Source organism: Marmota monax, unplaced genomic scaffold (genome assembly GCF_021218885.2).
Source record: "Marmota monax isolate L192 unplaced genomic scaffold, Marmota_monax_Labrador192_F-V1.1 WCK01_AAM20220418_F8-fsc00025, whole genome shotgun sequence".
In the NCBI taxonomy this organism is placed as follows: domain Eukaryota; kingdom Metazoa; phylum Chordata; class Mammalia; order Rodentia; family Sciuridae; genus Marmota; species Marmota monax.
In genome coordinates, this window is record NW_026691950.1 from 8,233,711 (window position 1) to 8,259,062 (window position 25,352).

Sequence of the window (25,352 nt, forward strand, 5' to 3'; positions counted from 1 at the left end):
TATGCTTGAGAAAATTAAAGACACATTTGCTTATTAAGTGGTTATCAAGAGTAGAAGTGATTTCCCTCTCTAAACTAGTCCTGATTGATTTTTGATTCTTTCCAATAACCAATGATGCACAACTTTAACAATTCCAAATAGATAAGGCATTTTTAAACTACACCCAATCTTAAGTCATATTTTAAAATTATTTTAGATAACATTTGATATTGATACACTTGTTTAGATTGTCTTATAAGGTTAATTTTTTTACATATGTCAAAGTTATTGTGGTCATTTCACTTTTTGGAGAATATCATCATAAAGGATTTTGCCTTCAACCTAACAGCTGTTTTAAAGTAGAGAGGAGTTTTAAAAAGAGCAGAACTTACTTGCAGAAGTGACATCCAATCACAATAACCCCCGACCTCATCAAATATATGGAGAAGGGATTTTTTTCTGAGACATAAATTATTATCTTCAGAGGTGCCACCCTCTCCATTCTGTGACAGCAATATTGAGTAAAAAGTCGCCCACATTGTGAAACAGATTTCTCAGCAACTTTGCAAGGAGTATGTGCTTTATTTAGATTGCAGTTCTGTGAAATTCACCTCTTATAGAAGGTTGTACCCAGATCTTTGCAGACATTAGAATGAGAGATAATAGTCCCAATTTATTCCCACCTTTCAACCAAGTAATTGTTTAAAGGAGGGAGATACAAGGAATCAGAATGTTCTTTAAATGTATAGACAAGATAAAATGGGTTCAAGTCTGTAAAAGAAATCTGACGGGGAGGTAGTCCAGAAAAATCTATACCATAATTGTTAATATAATTGAAAATTCTGAATTGCTTTCACTCACCACACTTCTGATAGAAAAATCTACAGATTATTCTCACACTAACTGGGTCCAAAAATTCAGTTCAATTCTGACACTAAGTACCCAGAGTTAGTTTCAGACTCCACAGGTTTAAGAGTTAGGTCCCACAAGACTGCCTTCACTTCAGATGCCAGTCTTGAATATCAGATCTCAGGCTAGCCACACCTCTATCTCATCTGGTCACAGACTGGAGGTTCTCACACACCTGCTCGCATATTTGATAATTAGCTGGAACAGCTCTCAGAGTTCAGGAAAAGAATTTATTTTATACTATGATATTTTGTATAAAGTCCCCTCCACCCTGGGTGTAGCGGGGGAGCTCCCGACACCCAGGTTAGAGGGGTCTCCCCCCAAGAGGGGGGATTCCCCGACACCCAGGTTAGAGGGAAACTGGAGAGAGGCAAACAGCCAGGTATGTCTGGGTGGGGACGGGGGTGCAGAGCTTGCATGTCCTTCAGAGGTGCCACCCTCCCAGCACCTGGGTGTGCTCACCAGCCCAGAAGCTCTCTAAAACCCATCATCTAGGGTTTACTGGGGGTTTCATCATTAGGCATGATTGATTATTAACTCACTCTCTAGCCCCTCTTTCCTCTCCAGGGGCTGGTGCTAGGCTGAAAGTTTGAGGTTTTGTTTCACTGTTATTGTTTTGCAATTTACCCCCATTGTGAAACTGTCTGGGGGCTCAGCAGAATCATCTCATTGAACAACAATGCTCTCAACAACCAGAAAATTCCAAGGGATTTAGGAGATCTGTGTCACAAACAAAGGACACAGAACAAACATATTATTTCTTATTATGCCACAGAAATATATGGAGAAGGGATTTTTTTCTGAGACATAAATTATTATCTTTTTTGGCTATTAATACTAATGAGATGGATGGCCTAAGGCTTTTGTATTGAGAAAATTTTATTGGTAACAAGCATATTAAGACAAATATTTAATAGTAGGATTAATATTTCCATGTGTGATCATCTTTTACTTCACCATTGATTTTGGCAATAAGGCAAAAAAAAATAAAGTTACCTTATTTCTGATGTTTGGACAATAATTTCCCTAAAATATATTCACCTGCATAAATTAATGCAATATAGATTAATTAGCATTTATTAAAGGAAGCTGGACATCGTGGGGGGAAGTTTTTTAAATGCGCCTGATATTAGCACACCATATGGCTGTTGGTGTTATTAGAATGAAATTTACCAGTCCATTGTTCCAGAAGGTAAGAAAGGCAAGATTTGCAGATGTGCAGGCCAATGAGATTGATGCAGTCCAGGAAAAACTCAAGCCCATGGCAAGGGAATTAGTAGTCTATGGTGACAATTTGATTTCTCTAAAAACAAGTCAAAACAAATCTCACTTTCATATTTGATAGGACTGAACAATAAGTGAATCAAGAAAGCATGACAGATGTAGATAAGCATACTCAAGGACAAAACAAAGAGGCAAATGTTAAATGGGAAAGCAGTGGTGTCATCCCACAAAGTGCTACTTGAAGTCTTTTACTAGAAGCCCAGAGGGATGTCACCAGCAGAGTTACAGGGCTCTCTTCTTGTCTCTGCCATCCCACATTTGTCTCAATCAAAGGGATTATGGTAAAAGTCATGCCTTCCAAAATAGATAACGTGAAACTAGGAAGATGAGCAAATCAGAATCCAAACAACAAACAAACAAATGAAAAATTCAGTGGGCTAAAACAGTGAGTCAAACTTAATTAGATAAAATTTAACGGGGATAATATTAGATTCTACACTTAAGTCCAAATGGAAAAATTCATTTGACTCTTTAAAAAGTTAACTGAACCTATATATTATTATATATTATATATGTATTAGAAAACCAGTGACTAGAATAAGAAATGTCCTGGTCTTTACTAGCAAACCACACCAAGAATAGCATGAATTGGACAGTACTAGGATACAGCACATAGGGCCCTCAGCACCATGGAGCAAGAAAAATGGTAGAGGTCAGAATAGGGTCAGACAAGAAATTGTTCCCAGAGAGCACAGCTGGGTAGACCAAGAGTATAATTTGTTACATGTAGTCCAGCCTGGCAATTTCATTTTGAGAAATTACTTATGGTTAGAAAATTTAGAAATTAGGATGGACCATGATCAGGTCAGGAGTTCTGATCATAACAGTGGGATTTCCAGCAAGTGGGAAATTTAGGAGAAGCTGGATATAATCCAAGTAAAGAAAGCTAGGGAGGAGATCTTCGCCATCCCCCCAGAGCCCCATTGGTGTCCAAGGATCAACCAAACCATTTAGATATCTTGATCCGTGATATATTGATATCCTTAGGAGCAACAAATGAATCGCAGAGCTCAGACCTTGAAAACATTTTCTTTTTGTATCTGCCATCTTACATTTGTCTCAATCAAAGGAATTATAGTAAAAGGCATGTCTTTCAAAATTGCATCCATCACTACATGCTACAAGCTCCTCAAGGTTCTCAAATTGTTGGCTTCAAAATACATAAAGAAAACTACAATATGAATACTGACATGATATTATGTTAACAAGTCAGCTGTGATTCAGTAAGTTATAGTGGCAGGTAAATTCTGTTCAACATTGTGTGTGATTATCTTTTAATATATGTCTAGGATCTAAGTGTTTTCATGGGCATGATCTAGTTTGGACAAAGATTATTAATGGTCTAGGCACTGTGAACAGTCAGATATGAAATATTAAGACTCTAAAAATGTCATTTTGAGAGTCTGCACTTGGCCAAATATAGCAGATGCCAAGGCATAAGTGGAGTGAGGAGAGTACTAAATATTTTGATCCTGCATTGAGTCCTAGATCTGGTTAGAAATGCAAGAACTTTTCAGAGGCTGCTTAAGAAATCAGAAAACATGCCTGACTCTAAGATCTCAAATCTAAGAACACGATGCAATTCTAAATCTTGGTGCTGCTTAGTTCTTATATCATTCATGAGTAGTTTAATAACAAGAGCAGAATTAACGTTGGTGTAGGTCTAGCAAATAACAGACATGAAGCCAAATGACCCAAAAAGGGGTATATAAAACAAGGTAGAATGACTGCCTCTCAACTCTATACTTCAAGGGGCATAATAAGCAAACTGGAAACTACTGAACAGAAAAAAGAGCTTAATAAGACTAAGCACATAAGCCTGAAGAGAAAAACAGAAAGGAAGTATCAGAGGTTCTCAAAACCAGGAGATGCCATTATGTACAAACTACTGGGTTTATTTTCTATGATTATAAAGGTTAGACAAGATTTGGATGATGAATGTTCACAAGAAGATTGATTTTAAATTTATTGCAAGGACAGATTTTCTAATAATTATCTAAAACCATGATTACCCAGTTGATTGGTAAAATGTGAGATTACTACCCTAGGGCCTGGAAGACCACTCAGGCAGGGAGTCAGACATTAAATGGATTGTTGCATAGATTTATATTTAAGTGTGAGAATGTTTTCAAAATCTGAGCTCTGTGGTTTATTTGTTGCTCCTAAGGATATCAAGATATCATGGAGCTTCATAGATGAGTGAGAAAGGAATTCAATGTAACCTTCATAATAATTGCTGTAGCAGATCTGGAATAATCAGACCTAAGTGACTTTCTGCTTGGCTTCTGAGATGCACAATCACAAATATCTAATAATTCTATAATGTAAAGAGTAACAGATACAAGGGCAGAGATGTGGATAAGTTCCTATTTCTTCCCTCATGTGGGAAGAGTAGGAGGAATTAGGGAATGGCAGACTATGATGTTGATTTCAGTAGGTTGAAATGCTGACTCTGAGTGTGATTTAGGACATTTTAACCAAGTTCAACTAATGTCATATAAATAGGGAACGGTCTTGTAATCTGGACCAGCCACCCTGCACTCCGGATTTATTGTTTGCAACAGCTAAAAGAGAAAGAGACATCATCTCTCTTCCAACTACTGAATGAAGTCTTGGGCTTCTGTAGCCTGGACCAATTTAGGTCATATGCCTATTCCCAAGCAATTAATTTATCCCAGGGAAGCTGCTGTGAGGTAATTGTTTTAGGCCTGCATCTGTTCTGTGCTACCATAAAAGAGTACCCCAAACTAATAATTGCTAATGAACAGAAATGTATTGGTCACAGTTCTGAAGGTTGGGAAGTCTGAGATCAAGAGGCTGCCAACTTGTGAGCCTTCTCACTGCCTCATGCTGTGGTGGAAGGGAAAAGAGTAAAACAAGAGAATAAGAGGAAGCCAAACTAAGAACCCATATCTTGCCATAAAGAACTCTCCCTCACAATAATAGTATTACTCTATTCATGAGATGAAGCCTCTATTAAACAAAGTAGGATATTTCTAGCAAAATAGCAGGATATAAAATCAAAACCCATAAATCAAATGCATTCCTATATACAGTGATGAATCCACTGAAAGAGAAATTAGGAAAACGACTTCATTCAAAATAGCCTCAAAAAAAAAAAAAACCCTGGGAATCAATCTAACAAAAGAGATGAAAGACCTCTATAATGAAAACTACAGAATGCTAAAGAAAGAAATTGAAGAAAACCCCAGAAGATGGAAAGATCTCCCATGCTCCTGGATGAACAGAATTAATATTGTCAAAATGGCCATATTATCAAAGCATTACACAGATTTACTGCAAATCCTATTAAAATCCCAATGGTATTCTTCATAGAAATTGAAAAAGCAATCATGAAATTTAGTTGCAAAAATAAGAGACTCAGAATAGCTAAAGCAATCTTTAGCAAGAAAAGTGAAACAGGAGGCATCACAATACCAGACCTTAAACTATACTACAGAGCTATAGTAACAAAAATGACATAGTATTGGCACCAAAATAGGCTTGTAGACCAATGGTACAGAATAGAGAACACAGAGACAAACCCTCACAAATACAGTTGTCTCATGCTTGACAAGGGTGCTAAAAACATTCACTGGAGAAAAGATAGCCTATTCAACAAATGGTGCTGACAAAACTGGAAATCCATATGTAGCAAAATGAAACTAAACCTCTATTTTTCACCCTGCACAAAAAATCATTTCAAAGTGGATCAAAGACTTAGGCACTAGAACAGAGATCCTCTGCCTAAGAGAAGGAAAAATAGGCCCAAATCTTCACCACATCAGCCTAGGATCTGACTTTCTTAACAAGACTCCTAAAGCACAAAAAGTAAAATCAAGAATTAATAAATGAAATGGATTCAAATTAAAAAGCTTCTTCTTAGCAAAGGAAACAATTAATAATATGAGGAGAGAGCCTACAGATTGAGAGAAAATCTTTACCACATGCACTTTCAATAAAGCATTAATTTCTAGGATATATAAAAAACTCAAAAAACTTAACATCAAAAAAAACCCACAAAACCCAATCAATAAATGGGATAAGGAACTGAACAGGAACTTCACAGAAGAAGAAATACAATTGATCAATAAATATATGAAAAAGTGTTCAACATCTCTAGCAATTAGAGAAATGCAAATCAAAACTACTCTAAGATTTCATCTCACTCCTGTCAGAATGGCCATCATCAAGAATACAGGCAACAATAAATGTTGCCAAGGATGTAGTGAAAAAGGTACTCTCATACATTGCTGGTGGGACTGCAAATTGGTGCAACCACTATGGAAAGCAGTATGGAGATTCCTCAAAAAACTGGTAATGGAGCCATCATTTGACCCAGCTATCCCATTCCTTGGCCTATACTCACAGGACTTAAAATCAGCATACTATAGTGATGCAGCAACATCAATGTTGTAATTTATCATCTAGCTCAATTCACAATAGCTAGACTATGGAACCAACCTAGGTGTCCATCAATAGATGAATGGATAAAAAAAAATGTGTTATATATACTCAATGGAATATTACTCAGCTTTAAAGAAGAGTGAAATTATGACATTTGGCAGTAAATGGCTGGTGTTGGAGAATATCACACTAAGCAAAATAAGCCAATCCCACAAAACCAAAGGCCAAATGTTTTCTCTAATATGCGGATGCTAGTTCACAATAAGGTGGGGAGGGGGCACTAGGGAAAAATAGCATTACTTTAGATTAGGTAGACGGAAGTGATAGGAGGGGAGAGGAGAGAATGTGAGGATAGGAAAGATAGTAGAATGAAACAGAAATTATTATTGTATGTATATATGTGACTACATGACCAATATGATTCTGCAACATGTACACTCAGAAAAATGAGAAATATATCCCATCTATGTATGATATAATCAAAATACATAAATGCATTCTACTGTCATAACTAAAAGAAATTTAATTATATCATTAAATTATATATATATATATATATATATATATATATATATATATATATATATATATAATATAACTAAAAGAAATTTTTAAAAATTTTTAAAAAGCGCAGTAGGGAAAAATTTTAATTTCAGATTAGAAAATGCATCCAAAAGAAAATGTTTTGAATAGCAAAGGACACTAACATCCAGATACTTCTACATTATACTAGCCCTGTGAATCTTCATCCAGTGACATCAACGTAATTTTATCTGTACTTTCTGCACCACTAAGAAGTCCCCAGGGGCTGAGAGAAATTTTTGAGAGCTTCTGTGTAGTTTTTGTTGCTAGGAAACAACATCATTGGTATCCAAGTGTTCAGGCTCGAGACACTGTGTGAAGTCACTAGTTCATAAAGGAAAACCTTTGGTAAATAGGTTGTTTAGGTGTGAGTAAATTGATGTTCTCTCTCAGTGGCAAAATGTTCTTGTGTAACCTTTGAATGATAGTGTATTCCTAGGCCTCTATTCTTTACTTTGGATCCAGTTGCCATTATTGTTCCCATGAGAACTCAAGCATCTACCTGAAATGCAGTGAGCATTCCTTTTTCCCCCAAATCATCTGTAATTATCTCAGTGCCTTGAACACTATGTCTAACTGGTTTTAGTTAAACAAAGTGCAATCGAGCCTGGAAACAAAGACGTAGACCACTGACTGCATGAATTGTTGAATACAATAGTCCTTCCTTATCTGCAGGGAAATATGTTCCAAGACCCCCAGTGCCTGAAACTGTGGATCATGTTAAGCTCTGTAGATACTGTGTTTTTCCTATACATATATACCTATGATAAAATTTAACTTCTAAATTAGACACAGTCAGCAACTAACAATAATAACGTAAAACAATTATAACAATAAATTGTAATGAATCTATGTGAATGCGGTCTCTCTGGCTGTCTCTCAGAAAAGGTTTCCTGAACATAAGTACCGCAGTGCCATCACAGGTGATCTGATAACTGAGATAGTTACTAAGGGACTAACAGGAGGGCAGCATGCACAGTGCAGCATGGAGAGGCTGGACCAAGAGATGATTTATGTGTTAGCAAGAAGAAGCAGGAAGGCATGGAATTTCATCATGCTCCTAAGAACAGTGTGCAATTTAAAATCTATATTTCTGGAATTTTCCATTTAATACTTTCAGACAACAGTTGTGGGTAACTGAACTTACAAAAAAAATGAGACTGCAGATAAAGGGGGACTACTCTACTGTTAAAATCTGCATGAATTGGTTGTCATTTTCCAGCTTTTTGCATGGTGAGATAGTGAAGTACTCTGCTCTCCTCACAAGTGGTAGATAACAAGAGGTGCTGATTGGCTTACCCACTTCCTTTTCCCCCTCTCAACCCCAGACTGCACACTATCTCTGACTCTCAACTCTAACTGGTACTTAATATTTTTCCCTTAGGTTCCTACAGTTCAAAGACTACCTCAAGGTTGTAATTTATCACCTAGTTAACATACTAAGCCTAAAATTATCAAACAACTTTTTTAATTCCTGGACATGGAGATTATCCATCTATCTATAGACAAATATAAGCAGTCTACTTTTTTTTCTATGTAGTTTATTCATAGGTTCTTATCAGATTCTCAAAGAGATGTTAAGAACTATCTCACAGTCATACCCAACCTTGTCATAAATCCCCAGTATGCCAATTAGCCTCATGTAGATTGTGCTAAATACAGTAGGTAAAGAGGGTCTCACAGTCCCTGAGACATCAGCAATTATAACTAAAAGCAAATATCTTCTATTTCTGTGTTTGGGTCATTGCAGGATGGATTATTGGATATAGAAAATTATTAGCCTTTTCAGAGAGGGCAAATTTTTGGATCTAGAAAGAGATAGTTTAAAGAGAAATAAAATACACTGAAACATCTTACTGTAAATGGTAACCTTTACAAGGTCCAAAAAGCAACATATACAAATGGTCATGAGTTCAATAAGTTCAGAGATAAGAATTCAAAACAGCTTTTTGAGGAAGAATTAGAACTGTTTAAAGCAGTAAAGATGAGGCAGCTTTGTTTTCCCTTTAAAAATAAATAAAAGGAGGTAGCTTGGAGGGAGAGTAGTTTCTTTCATTCCTGCAATAATAAGTTTGGTGGTCACCCCTTGGCACTTGGCATTCAACTTCCAAATTTTAAGCATTTTTTTATCTCTTGAAAAAGTGCTATTGCTTTAATCAAAAGTCAGTCAGTATGATGTCTACTACAAAGAGCTTATAGGTTACCTTTGAAACACAAGCCTCAGTAATTCTGAGGGAAACAAAAGATTCGATACTTTTTCATTTGAAGTGAGTATAAAAGGAAAATGAACTTATAAAGCTTTTCTTTGTCTCTAACTGGTAAAAAGAGAAAATTGTGATCTCAAATATACTTCAAATTACTTTTATATTTTTAAATATATTTATGCATTCTTATTATGCAAGTTACTCTTATCCACAACTATAACACAGCCTGACCACTGGCAAGTGTGAGTAGACTGGGAGGAAAAAAATAGGACCTTCCATGACAAAGACTTCAAGGTGGACCCTTTTCCTGCTGTCTACAATTCCCTACATATTAGCTAAAGCTTACCCTCAGGAGTATGGAAATATCAAAGTATTATCAGGAATTGATACATTTCCTAAAGTTTTTACCTGTAAATTAGTTATAATAATATTGCTATAGTTAAAGGATAAGAATATAAACTTCATTACTTTTTTAAAATAAATACATTTTTAATATCTTGATCATTTAATAGATATGTACAAATTTGTTCTTCTACTATATTCCATTCATTTGTTCTTTCTGGCTCCCTTTTAGCCAACATGTGCTCAATAATTATTACTTGTTGCTGCTGTTGTTGTTGCTATATAATGTATAGCCAAAATCCATTTCCAAATACCTGGAATCCAGCTGCCCTTCACTTTAACCAGAGTGCCCATTGATAAACATAATGAAAATAAATATACAATAGATATGCAACAGTGATATCTTCAGATATCACTAAGCGATCTTGATTTTTTTTTTTTTTTGGTACTGGGGATTGAACCCAGGGACACTTTACCACTGAGCTAAATCCTTCTTATTTTTTATTTTGAGACAAAGTCTCATTAAGTGGCTAAGAATGCCCTTGAACTTGCAATCCTCCTGCCTCAGTCTCCTGAGTCTGAGATTACAAGCATGTACGACCACACCCAGCACAATCTAGATCTTATGTCTACTAAAGCCAGATGCATTCCCAATGTAGCCACTACCAATTCATCAGAAACAGCATTCCTCATGAGATCTATATGCCAACTTAATTTAAAGCAATGCTACTTCACAATCATTTGCTGAGAATCTTCCCTCTGGCTCCAAAAATGTCTTCAAAATGAATTTCTGGACCAACTGAACTCTGTAAATGGACTGTTTCTCCATTTCAGATGGCTATACCACTGATGACATTGAGTTTTACTGGAATGGAGGAGAAGGAGCAGTAACAGGAGTTAATAAAATTGAGCTTCCTCAGTTTTCAATTGTTGACTACAAGATGGTGTCCAAGAAGGTGGAGTTCACAACAGGTGAGGAAGTTTTGCCTAAATAAACACTATTTGAAAGGAAGAAGATAACCACACTCAATGATGATTTGATATTTTTTTCATTTTCTTTTTCCAACTCAGGGGCATATCCACGACTGTCACTAAGTTTCCGTCTAAAGAGAAACATTGGCTACTTCATTTTGCAAACCTACATGCCTTCTACGCTGATTACAATTCTGTCCTGGGTGTCTTTTTGGATCAATTATGATGCATCTGCAGCCAGAGTTGCACTAGGTAATGCATTCCCAGTATTTTTTGCAGAGTTAATGAGTAGTACCTTCAAACAAATAACCAATATTAGGAATCATAGGTAAGAACTATCTTACAGCAAACCAAAGAAGTAGATTGCCAGAAGAGTACTTAGATATAAAACATCTAAGTATAAGCACATTTACAATGACATTTTACAAAAAAAAACACAAAAAAAAATCCTAGAGTATATTTCCCAATATGTCAGTGCTTTGTGAAGTATATTTATAAAATTATCATTACACTAATTTTTACCAACTTCTTGATGACTTTCTTTTTGTTCCTTGTTTCTCTGCTGAAAACACAATTCATTGTTTTCAAATATTCTTGGAAAAAAGCTAAACCTTGGGGCTGGGTTTGTGGCTTGGTGGCAGAGCACTTGCCTAGCATGTGTGAGGCACTGGGTTCGATTCTCAGCACCACATATAAATAAAATAAAGGTCCATTGGCAACTAAAAAAAGTTTTTTTTAATAAATAAATAAATAAAAGCTAAACCTTATGACCATTGACCAAGGTCCATTAATTGTTGGGAAATACTATCCCTGAAGAATATTCACCAGGGTTAAAACAACCAAAATGAGTCTCATTTAAAGGGAGATTATTATATTGAATAAGGCACAATTTATCTACTATATTAATGATCTGTGATCATGACAAAATAAAAAATTATTTCCTTTCTGGAGGAACAGAATTCAGAATTAATCTTGCTGTTGTTGAGTAATTGCTGGAAGCTGAAAGCCTATGTTTGAGACTTTAAATGGTTTCTTGAAAAGTTAGAGTGTGTTAAGATGTGTCTGATGAAAGAGCTATTGTACAGATCTCCCTCAACATTTGACCCCCAGTCATTGTGGTGATCACTTTCTGGAGATTATTTTCATAAACTTCAAATCAAAGAATAAAAGCAGAAATAAAATTAGCAAATCTGTAAATTTCTGTCAAACACATTAACTAGAATTGTACTAGATGAAATTTAAAGTTTTCTTCCAAAACAATGAGACAATGGCATTTCATCAGTCCTGCACATTTTAATTAATCAATGATCTGAACTAGTTTAGCTTTCATGTAGTAGACCTGACTTTCTATTTTATCCAATCTTCAAAAAGTTGACAGGTAAAGAGAGGAACAGTGGAATGAATTGACCAAACTATGCTATGCACTTGTATGAATATACCATTTGTATGGATTTCACCTTTATACATATCTACAATACACTAATTTTTAAAAACCTTTAACAAATAAAGGGAAGATAAGTAAAGTAGAGAAAGGAGAACAGGAGGGAGACAGGGAGTGATAGAGGCAATACTGAAGTCTGAAGTGGAGCAAATTATATCCCATGCATGTGTGATTATGTCACAATGAACCCCCAAATTATATATGATACACTAATAAAAATATATAAACTATGTTTTTTTAGAAAAATTAAATAGTCAAAGAAGGAATCTATACATGTAGAATACTCTGCCAAATGAGTGTGAACTATCTCCTCTTGTTTTCTTTTGCTATCTCCCATTCCCTTTGTTAGTGACCCTTTGTCTTTCTATCCATCTCACAATTCCTGTCTTTATTTTTAAAGATTTCCATCAAGTCTCACTTATTACCGTCTTATATCTCTGTGTTTATTTTAACTGCTGTTTTTTAAACATTTTATTGGGGTTTTTGCCCTTTAGCTGGGAAACCAACAGCAAGATAACTAATCTTAGAATTTCTATTCACTCAGGTTAAAACAGAAATAATGTGTTTCCCACAAATAATATAGCCCACTAATCATAGTGAGCTGTTATGACAGCCAGAGAAAATAATTCATAACTGTAGGCACTTAAAACTGTAAAACACTGTATGAATGTGTAATGTAAGTATCAAAATATCTACACAAGATTCCAACTTCTTTTTTCAATTTATATTTTTCCCAATTATTTCATAATCACCACCATCAACACAAAATATTCATTATTCAGCAACACAACTATTACACTATTAGCAATCATGCATTTAACAAAATAAATTTTAGAAATCTTCCTTTTAAGAGTTTATAGTCCTAGATTTCTTTTTAACAAATCAAAGCTCTACTCTTTTTTTTAAGAAACCTCATCCTGACATCAGGGCACAAATTTGTTCTGGGATCTGGAATAAAAACAAAACAAAAAACTAAAGATAACATTTGAAAAACTAAAGCAACAGGGACTTTATTATATCTAGAAAATACATAAATCAAATATTTGTTGCAATTCACAAACTTTCTCATGTTTCTTCTTTTGGTGACATACTACTGTGAATGGTGCATTATGGTTTTTTTTCAAAACTCACATTTTATTTTGATTGAAGTAAACTATACAAAATTGATTTTCTTCACCAAAAATAACAGCAAATATTTGCTGTATTATTTCTAGATAAACCACAAAAACATTTGTTTTGTATGTTTTTTAGGTATTGCTTATTAATCAATATAAGGCAGTAAATATAGTCATGGAAAAAAGGTAGAAAAAAACCAGACAAGTCAGTTGCCCATCTTGATGGCCTCTGATTCTGTCTTGATCATGAAGCAGAAGTGTTCAATATTTATGTGCTAAAAGCTTATGAAGATGCAAGCTCAAAAAGGAATGTAAACAGCACAACCAGATGTAAAAGATGCATTATTTTTAAATGCAAGTTGTCTGCCTTATGAGTTGGGTGTATTGTAGATTCTTGGGATAATGAGAATCTCCTCACACTGGCACTCACTCTCAATTTCATAGTAGCTGCTGTGGGGATTAGTGGGGTGGTAAGCAAGAAATTGAGAGAGAAAAGATATGGCTACACAATGGAATGAGGTACATTGGATAGTAGGCATCCAATGGGATTTTGATCTGACTCTTCATCTGCTTTTCTTAACCTTAGTGCATTTTTTAAAATGTTGCCAACCCTCCATTAACTACACATTCTATTTTATGATTTATTAATGTGTAATTGAGGGAGTCTACAGGGGTTTTTTTTGTCTGTTTGTTTCAATATATATGCCTTTTTGTCCAATGGTTTATCATATTGCTGCCTTCCTTCTGGGGCACAGTAAAGGAATGGAATCTGTCCTCTCAATTCCAAAAAGGACAACTTCACATAGTTGACTTTCAGCTAAGTTTTGTCCTTCTGTTTTACAGGAATCACCACTGTGCTGACAATGACGACCATCAGCACTCATCTCAGGGAGACCCTGCCAAAGATCCCTTATGTCAAAGCAATTGACATTTACCTGATGGGTTGCTTTGTGTTTGTTTTCCTGGCTTTGCTGGAATATGCCTTTGTAAATTACATCTTCTTTGGGAAAGGCCCTCAGAAAAAGGGAGCTAGCAAACAAGACCAGAGTGCCAATGAGAAGAACAAACTGGAGATGAATAAAGTCCAGGTAATTCATTAAATATTTCTATCAATGTACCACCTAAATTTATCAGCAGCATGTTATACAGTGCTCCCATAGTAGAAAAATATTTACAAAATACTAGTTTATCATTAATAAAACTCAATCAACTCTTCATTTTATATATTTGGAAACAAAGGATTGAAGAATTTAGATTGACAGTTATATAGATTAAAAACAGTGTTTTAGTTTTTCATATTATAATAAAATAACTGAAGGCAGGCTAGCCTTATAAAGAAAATAAGTTTATTTAGCTCATACTTTTGGGTTTTTTTTGTTGTTTGTTTGTTTTATTAGTTGCTTATGACAATACAATGATCTTGACATATCATACATTTGAATCAAATGGGGTATTAATCCTCATTTTTCCAAGTGTACAGGTTGCAGAATCACATTGGTTATACGGGCACGTATATACATACAGCAATACTAGTGTCTATTTTATTCTGCTGCCCTTCCTATCCCCCACTCCCCTCCTCTCCCCTCCCATCACCTCTCTACCCAATCTAATGTGACACATTTCTCTCTCTCTCTTTTTTTTTTTCTTCTTCCCCCTCACATCATCATACATGTATTTTGTATAACGATGAGGCTCTCCTTCCATCTTCTGTGCAATTTCTCTTCTCCCTCCCATTCTCTCCCACCTCTCTTCCCTATTTAGTGGTAATCTTCTTCTCATGCTCTTCCTCCCTACTCTATTAGCTCATACTTTTGGATGCTGAAAGTCCAAACAGCATAGCACTAGCTCTAACACTATCATGGATGGTAGAAATGCATGAAGGAGGAAGTGATCACATCGCAAAGCAGGAAACCAAAGAGCAATTCAGGAGTCCCACAGCCCCTTCTGAAGGCAGAATCTTCAGTTAACCTAACCACCTCCCACTAGGCCCCACCTCTTAAAGGCCCCAACTTCCAACATTGCCACACTAAGAACCAAGCTCCGACACATGAACCACTGGGGGGGACATGCTTAAACCATATCTAAATCAATACACATGTAGGCCTGGAACTTTCTATAAAATTGTATGTGAAAGAATGGTGCCAGATCTGCTTGGTAAATAAATGAGAGAAATAGAGTCAATACACCTGCACTACTAAGTAGAGATGAGCCCATAGTGCACGGTGGTTACAACCATAGACTAGAACCAAAACATGGAAAGCTAGAGTAGGAACTCCATAAATGCTTCTCACAGAAACAGACAAAAATACCCAAATTCAAATCAAAGCAAACAGCGTAGCATGTTAAGGCAGAATAGTTTGGTTCAGACAAACTTCCCTATAGATAAAAACTATAAATACCAAGAAAGAAACTTTTTTAAAATTCTGCTTAAAAACATGAGAAAGTCAAAATATGATTAACTCTACTGAATGAACCATAATCTGTGTTTATCCTCTAAGGCTTCTCCCCAATCTGACTGAGGTGGGGGACCAGGGAATTCAACAGAAAACTGTAGTTTTATTTGTTGGAGAAGTCAAAGCATGAAATTTGATACTACAGAGTTCTTGACATTTTTAGAAAGTGAGCCATAACAGATATTCAAAAGCTGAACACAAACTTCCCTTCCATTCTTGATTTACAAAGGTAAGGTAAAATGCCAAGAAACCCAGAGGAAAGACAGCTAGAGGCTGAAAATTTAAAAAAAAAAAAAGATATTTTAGTTTTCTATCTACTATACAGGAGTCAAAATTTGGAGTTTGATTCTTGCCTATTTAGGGGACATGGTAATCACATTAGGCTGTCCATTAAAACCCCCCAAATAATCACATCTTAGGAGTAAAGGCTAAATCAAGAGAATCAAGTAATAAAGTAATCCCTGGGATTAAGGGAAAGATGAAAACAGACCCATCCTAACACACAGGAAACCAAGGCTCTTCATATTCCAGGTGATGTGTTGGGTATAGAGTTGCCTACCAAAATAAAGTCCAACATTCTTCCGCAAAGATAACATAACCCAGTCTCTACAGTGCATCATTATATAATCAAAAATCACTAACATGAGAAGAAACAGGAAAATGTGATCAGATTCCAAGAGAAAATATTTAGTCAATAGAAGTATGCCTTCAGAAGCCTCCAATACTGGCTTAAAAGATAGATACTATAAAATAACTACAATTAATATATTTACAGTCTGTAAGATATAGCCCAGAATTGGAAATAGCCAAAGTATCCCGAAATAGGTCAGTGATGAAACAATCTGCAGTACATTCATACCATAGAACACTATCTCAATAAAAAGGAATAAATTATTGATGCATGCAACAACTTGGATGGATCTAAGGAGCAATCTTTAAAAAAAATATGTGCCTTGTGAATCCATTTATATAATATTCCTGAAATAACCAATCTACAGAGATAAATAATTAGTTAGTGGTTGCCGGTAGTTAGTGATAGATAGAAAAGGAGTGGATGGGCGTGATTGTGTTATGGTTTGAATGTGAGGTGTCCCCAAAAGTGTCCCTAAAACTTCAAAGGAGAAAGAATTTGGTTGTGAGAGGCTTAACCCAATCAGTTAATTAATCACTTAACAGGACAACTGGATGGTAATTGAAGGGAGGTAAGATGTGGCTGGAGGAAGTAGGGCATTGGGGGTGTGGCTTTGGGATATATATTTGTATCTGAAAAGTGGACTCTCTCTCTCTCTCTCTCTCTCTCTCTCTCTCTCTCTCTCTCTCTCTCTCTCTTTTCTGATTACCATGTGAGCCACTTCCCTTTGCCACACTCTTCTGCCATGATGTTCAGCCTTACCTTGACCCCTGAGGAATGAAGCTTGCTGGCTATAGACTGAGACCTCTGAAACTGTGAGCCCCCAAATAAACTTTTCCCCCGCTGCAGTTGTTCTGGTTGGGTCTTTAAGTCACAGCAGCAAAAAAAAATCTGACTAAAACAGACAGTATGAAAGAGTTCTTTGCTATAGTGGAATAATTCTCTATCTTGATTACAGTGGTGGTTACACAAATCTATTGCATGAAATAAAATTTCATAGAACTATTCACATTTTATATCAATGACAGTTTCCTGGTTTTTATAAAATCATTGTACAATAGTTGTATCAAATATCATCTCTGGGAAAAACTGAGTTAACACAGGACTTTCCCATGCTATCTTTGCAAACTTCTAAAAACAATTTCAATATAAAAGTTTAAAATAAAATCAATAGGAAAATATTACTATCATGTATAAAAAATGAGGGGCTTCAGAAAATGTTTGAAACTATGAAAAAGAACCAATAAAAAAAATCACAGAATTGAAAATGTCCTTAAATGGATTAATACCACACTATATACAACAGAAGAAAAGATTTGCAAAATTAAAATTCTGTGAATTTTTTTTACTAGTCTTATGAATTCTGCTATTTTGGAGATGGCTTAACTGACAGCCCTACTCTCCATTTGTATTTGGTACCCCTGTTCATTGTTTTCATGGGATCCTTTCTATAGTAGGACTTTCAAAATAGTGAATGTGTGTTTGTGTAATTATCTTCACATCCACCTCTCTTATTAAACTGGATATGCACCAGGGCCCTTGTCTACTATGCTTACTGTTCTTTCCTTAGTGGCTAGAACAGGGCAGATACCAAAGAAGTACCTGTCAAATGAATGAATGAATGAAAGGCCTCCTTCACTGAAGATTAGATTTTAGAGATAGCACAAGGTAATGAGTGTTACATCATAATGTTTTATAAAATTATTGTATGTTCATAATGAGGAAAGGAGATTGAGTTCGCTTCAACTTCTACCCCCAAAGTATCTTACTGCACCTGTCACTTTTTTTTTCAATTTTTTTAAGCATGCTTTATATCAACCTCTGCTACTCTTTCAGAATCAGAACTGTATAATATTACATATAATAGTCAGAGGAGTGTTGTGGCTGAGGCTTTATCAGATTCTCCATATTTACATAGACTAATAATAGATTGTTACTGTTCCATTCAACTTGTAACCATCCCTGCAGCTGCTTAGGTTTGTCAGATCCTGACTTCTTTATCTTTTTAAAACCAGGGGCTCAGAGGAACAGTATGTCTATAACAAACTTCTGTTTGGAATCTTATCTTCAACAGTCAAATTAACAATGCAAACTGTGTGGTATTTAAAAATGCCATCCTATGGTTAAATATGAACACAAAAGATATTAGATATTTTTCCCCTTTCATATAAGGGTTGGATGATACTCCTCTTTCCTTTTACATGCTTCTAAAACATTCAATTTAAATGACATATGTGGGCGAATTCTCTGGAATCCCGCCGGCTGAGCCCTCACTGAGCCCCGGGGTGAGTTCGGGATTTCAGACGGGGAAGGAAGCGGTACAGTTCTATCCCCCACAACGGAAACTCCACCAAGGAAACCAGCGGCCACCATCTTGGAGAGCTGAAGTAACCACCGCCACTCTCCAATAGATTGCAACAATAAAACAGGTGTGTGTCACTCAGCTCATCTCCCATACAGCTGGGAATTCGCATAAAATCTCTCCTAGGCTTTTCAGGGGAGGGATTATCAGAGCGAGCCTGCATAAAGACGCAGGGAAAACTAGAGACACCTGACCTTCAACTCCCCCTCCCATCAGCGGTGAAAACGAAACCTGTCTTGCCAGTGCTGGGGGAGGGGAAAGCGGAAAAAATCAAAACAATAGAGTGCCGGGGTTCCCAATAGCCACCCTCTACACCCAACAAACGGGAGGCCCAGAGTACAGTTTGAACTGCTGAAAGGCATCACTCAGGGGAAATCTGGTCTAGCAGGAGAAACCAGGACTAGCAGGAGAAACCAGGGGACTACAGGCCAGGCCCTCGAGACTGGGCGGCTAGAGATCACCCGCCCGCCAGCGACAGCCCACCTGCTGCCCGCGCGACTGGGCGGCTGGAGACCACTCGCCCGCCTGCGACATATCGCCTGCCGGCTGCCCGCACAACTGGGCGGCTAGAGATCGCCCGCCCACCAGCGACAGCCCACCCGCTGCCCTCACGACTGGGCAGCTGGAGACCACTCGCCCGATGGCGACTGGGAGCTGAAACCAACCAGAGAGTCCAGTCCCACCCCCCCATTCGGACACCCCGGCAAGGAGCCTGGGGCCCGCCATAGCAGAGAGGTGACGTCACTAGAGCTCAGCCATCGGAATTCCTTCCCAGCGGAATCCACTTTAGCAGGCATAGTCTACCAACACAAAGGAGAGACAACAGAGATATACAAAACCAAAACAAATCTATAGAAAAGAGCAGAAACACAGCAATCAAATAGAGCTGGAAAGTAACGTGAACACCATGAAAAAACAAGGGAAAAAAGGACTACAAACAATGCAGGACAACTTAAATCTACAGGAGGACCTAGAAGCATCAGAAACATGGATAGGGAAAGAACTCTAGGCATACCTAACTCAGATGGAAAGGAATATTAGAGAAGACATGAGACAGCAAGTCCAAGCAATAAAAGTATATTTTGAAAATGAATTAAACAAACAAATTCAAATGGCAAAGAATGAGCTTTACCAGGAGATAGAGATCTTAAAAAAAAATCAAACAGTAATCCTAGAAATGCAGGAAACTATAAACCAAATTAAAAACTCAAACGAGAATATTACAAATAGACTAGATCAAGTAGAAGTCAGAACATCAGATAATGAAGACAAAGTTTATCAACTTGAAAAGAATATAGTCAACACAGAAAAGATGCTTAAATCCCACAAGCAATCTATTCAAGAGATATGGGATGTCATAAAAAAAACTAAATTTAAGAGTCATCGGGATAGAAGAAGGCATAGAGATTCAAACCAAAGGAATGGACAACCTATTAAATGAAATAATTCTAGAAAACTTCCCAGAGATGAAAGATGGAATGGATTGCCAAATCCTGGAAGCCTACAGGACCCCAAACATTCAAAACTGTAATAGACCAACTCCAAGACATATAATTATGAAGATAGCCAACATACAGAACAAGGAGAGAATATTAAAAGCTACAAGAGAAAGGAGGCAGATTACATTCAGGGGTAAACCAATTAGGTTAACGACTGATTTTTCATCACAGACTTTGAAAGCGTGAGATCCTGGAACAATGTATTTCAAACGCTGAAAAATAATGGATTCCAACCAAGAATACTGTATCCAGCAAAATTAAGCTTCAGATTTGACAATGAAATTAAAATCTTTCATGATAAACAAAAGCTAAAAGAATTCGCAGCCAGAAAACCAGCACTGCAAAGCATTTTGAGCAAAATACTACAAGAAGAGGAATTGAAAAATAGTGCCCAAAACTAATAGCAGGAGGTATCTCAGTAAAGGGGGAGGAAAATAACCAAAAAGTAAAAACTAACCAAACTAAAATAAATAAATAAATAAACATGACTGGATGTACAAACCATATTTCAATTGTAACCTTAAATGTTAATGGACTAAACTCACCAATCAAGAGACATAGGCTAGTAACCTGGATCAAAAAAACAAATCCAACAATATGCTGCCTTCAGGAGACTCATATGATAGGAAAAGACATACACAGGCTGAAGCTAAAAGGTTGGGAAAAATCATACCACTCACATGGCCCTCGGAAGCAAGCAGGAGTGGCCATACTCATATCGAATAAAATCAACTTCAAACCTAAGTTAATCAAAAGGGATAAAGAAGGACACTATATACTGTTAAAAGGAACCATCCACCAACAAGACATAACAATTATCAATTTGTATGCACCAAACAATGGAGGTGCAACGTTCATAAAACAAACTCTCCTCAAGTTCAAGAGTCAAATAGACTACAACACAATAATTATGGGTGACTTTAACACACCGATCTCGCCATTAGACAGATCCTCTAGACAAAAGCTGAATAAAGAAACTACAGAACTCAATAGCACAATCAATAACCTAGACTTAACCGACATATATAGAATATATCAACCATCATCAAGTGGATACAAGTTCTTCTCAGCAGCACATAGATCCTACTCAAAGATAGACCATATATTATGCCATAGGGCAACTCTTAGTAAATATAAAGGCGTGGAAATAATACCATGCACCATATCTGATCATAATGGAATGAAACTGGAAAAAAATGATAAAAGAAGGAAGGAAAAATACTACATCACATGGAAAATGAACAATATGTTACTGAATGATAAATGGGTTACAGAAGACATAAAAGAGGAGATAAAAAAATTCTTAGAGACAAATAACAATACAGACACAACATACCGGAATCTATGGGACACAATGAAAGCAGTTTTAAGAGGGAAATTCATTTCTTGGAGTTCTTTCCTCAAAAAAAGAAAAAACCAACAAATAAATGAACTCACACTACACCTCAAAAACCTAGAAAAAGAAGAGCAAAACAACAGCAAATGTAGTAGAAGACAAGAAATAATTAAAATTAGAGCAGAAATCAACGAAATTGAAACAAAAAAAACCATTAAAAAATTGAAAAAACTAAAAGTTGGTTCTTTGAAAAAATAAATAAGATCGACAGGCCCTAAGCCATGCTAATGAAGAGAAGGAGAGAGAGAACTCAAATTACTAACATACGGGATGAAAAAGGCAATATCACAACAGACACTACAGAAATACAGAAGATAATTAGAAAGTATTTTGAAACCCTATATTCCAATAAAATAGAAGATAGTGAAGATATCGATAAATTTCTTAAGTCATACGATCTGCCCAGATTGAGTCAGGAAGACACACACAATTTAAACAGACCAATAACAAAGGAAGAAATAGAAGAAGCCATCAAAAGACTACCAACCAAAAAAAGCCCTGGACCGGATGGGTATACAGCGGAGTTTTACAAAACCTTCAAAGAAGAATTAATACCAATACTTTTCAAGTTATTTCAGGAAATAGAAAAAGAGGGAGCTCTTCCAAATGCATTCTATGAGGCCAACATCACCCTCATTCCGATACCAGACAAAGACACCTCAAAGAAAGAAAACTACAGACCAATATCTCTAATGAACTTGGATGCAAAAATTCTCAACAAAATCCTGGCAAATCGAATACAAAAGCATATCAAAAAAATTGTGCACCATGATCAAGTAGGATTCATCCCTGGGATGCAAGGCTGGTTCAATATACGGAAATCAATAAATGCTATTCACCACATCAATAGACTTAAAGACAAGAACCATATGATCATCTCGATAGATGCAGAAAAAGCATTTGACAAAGTACAGCATCCCTTTATGTTCAAAACACTAGAAAAACTAGGGATAACAGGAACTTACCTCAACATTGTAAAAGCTATATATGCTAAACCTCAGGCTAGCATCATCCTAAATGGAGAAAAACTGAAGGCATTCCCTCTAAAATCTGGAACAAGACAGGGATGCCCTCTATCACCACTTCTATTCAATTTAGTTCTTGAAATACTAGCCAGAGCAATTAGACAGACAAAAGAAATTAAAGGCATAAAAATAGGAAAAGAAGAACTTAAATTATCGCTATTTGCGGATGACATGATAATATATTTAACAGACCCAAAAGGGTCTACAAAGAAACTGCTAGAGTTAATAAATGAATTCAGCAAAGTGGCAGGATATAAAATCAACACGCATAAATCAAAGGCATTCCTGTATATCAGCAACAAAACTTATGAAATGGAAATGAGTAAAACCACTCCATTCACAATATCCTCAAAGAAAATAAGATACTTGGGAATCAACCTAACAAAAGAGGTGAAAGATTTATACAATGAAAACTACAGAACCCTAAAGAGAGAGATAGAAGAAGATCTTAGAAGATGGAAAAATGTACCCTGTTCATGGATAGGCAGAACTAACATCATCAAAATAGCGATATTACCCAAAGTTCTCTACAGGTTTAATGCGATGCCAATCAAAATCCCAATGGCATTTCTTGTAGAAATAGATAAAGCAATCATGAAATTCATATGGAAAAACAAAAGACCCAGAATAGCAAAAGCAATTCTAAGCAGGAAGTGTGAATCTGGAGGTATAGCAATACCAGAGTTCAAACTGTACTACAGAGCAATAGTAACAAAAACAGCATGGTACTGGTACCAAAACAGGCAAGTGGACCAATGGTACAGAATAGAGGACACAGAAACCAATGCACAAAATTACAACTTTCTTATATTTGATAAAGGGGCTAAAAGCATGCAATGGAGGGAAGGATAGCATCTTCAACAAATGGTACTTGGAAAATTGGAAATCCATATGCAACAAAATGAAACTGAATCCCTTTCTCTCACCATGCACAAAAGTTAACTCAAAATGGATCAAGGAGCTAGATATCAAATCAGAGACACTGCGTCTGATAGAAGAAAAAGTTGGCTATGATCTACATACTGTGGGGTCGGGCTCCAAATTCCTTAATAGGACTCCCATAGCCCAAGAGTTAATAACAAGAATAAATAAATGGGACTTACTTAAACTAAAAAGTTTTTTCTCAGCAAGAGAAACTATAAGAGAGGTAAATAGAGAGCCTACACCCTGGGAACAAATTTTTACCCCTCACACTTCAGACAGAGCCCTAATATCCAGAATATACAAAGAACTCAAACAATTAAACAATAAGATAACAAATAACCCAATCAACAAATGGGCCAAGGACCTGAACAGACACTTCACAGAGGAGGACATACAATCAATCAACAAGTACATGAAAAAATGCTCACCATCTCTAGCAGTCAGAGAAATGCAAATCAAAACCACCCTAAGATACCATCTCACTCCAGTAAGATTGGCAGCCATTATGAAGTCAAACAACAATAAGTGTTGGCGAGGATGTGGGGAAAAGGGTACACTTGTACACTGCTGGTGGGACTGCAAATTGGTGAGGCCAATTTGGAAAGCAGTATGGAGATTCCTGGGAAAGCTGGGAATGGAACCACCATTCGACCCAGCTATCGCCCTTCTCGGACTATTCCCTGAGGATCTTAAAAGAGCTCACTATAGGGATACTGCCACATCAATGATCATAGCGGCACAATTCACAATAGCTAGACTGTGGAACCAACCTAGATGCCCTTCAATAGATGAATGGATAAAAAAAAATGTGGCATCTATACACAATGGAGTATTACGCAGCACTAAAAAATGACAAAATCATAGAATTTGCAGGGAAATGGATGGCATTAGAGCAGATTATGCTAAGCGAAGCTAGCCAATCCTTAAAAAACAAATGCCAAATGTCTTCTTTGATATAAAGAGAGCAACTAAGAACAGAACAGGGAGGAAGAGCATGAGGAAAAGATTAACATTAAACAGAGACGAGTGGCGGGAGAGAAAGGGAGAGAGAAGGGAAAGCATATGGAAATGGTAGGAGACCCTCAATGTTACACAAAATTACATATAAGAGGTTGTGAGGGGAAGGGGGAGGGGAACAAGGGAGAGAATTGAACAACAGCAGATGAGGTAGAGAGGGAAGATGGGAGGGGAGGGGAGGGGGGATAATAGGGGATAGGAAAGGTAGCAGAATACAACAGTCACTAATATGCCATTATGTAAAAATGTGAGTGTGTAACCAATGTGATCCTGCAATTTGTATTTGGGGTAAAAATGGGAGTTCATAACCCACTTGAGTCAAATGTATGAAAGATGATATATCATGAGCTTTGTAATGTTTTGAACAACCAATAAAAAAGTGAATAATAATCAAAAAAATAAAAAAAAAATAAATGACATATGTGTTGTGGTCCCAGACAGTTTTAATTTGAGAGTTCCCTCACACCTGCCTTGGTTTCCTGGAGCACGGAGTGGCATTGTTCATTATTACACATTACTTTTGATAGCCTCAGCTGGGCATCAGGTCAGGGGTGTCTGCACTAAAGCTTCAGAAGTGCAGACTTGTATTGATTTATATCTCCACCAGCTGCACTGAAGCCATCTTTTATATGAGCGCAGATGCTGAATCCAGACATTAAGAGAGTTTCAATCTCCAAGGTGATCAAGACTGTAGATTCATGAACCCCTCAGGCATCATTTGAAACTAGAGATGGTATTTAGAATTTTGAAAGATAGATTTCACAGCACAACAAGATTTTAAGTAAGCTACCTCTGGGAGACATTTATACT

At 36.5% G+C, this 25,352-nt stretch overlaps 1 protein-coding gene across 1 annotated transcript in view; it reads left to right on the forward strand.

The window, feature by feature from the left end:
- Positions 1–25,352, forward strand: part of Gabrb1 (gamma-aminobutyric acid type A receptor subunit beta1) — a 403,841-nt gene that overhangs the window by 363,221 nt on the left and 15,268 nt on the right. The window contains exons 6-8 of the mRNA XM_046443021.2: positions 10,542–10,679; positions 10,779–10,931; positions 14,079–14,323. Coding sequence (XP_046298977.1) covers positions 10,542–10,679; positions 10,779–10,931; positions 14,079–14,323 — 536 coding nt within the window. The remainder of the gene's footprint in view (positions 1–10,541; positions 10,680–10,778; positions 10,932–14,078; positions 14,324–25,352) is intronic.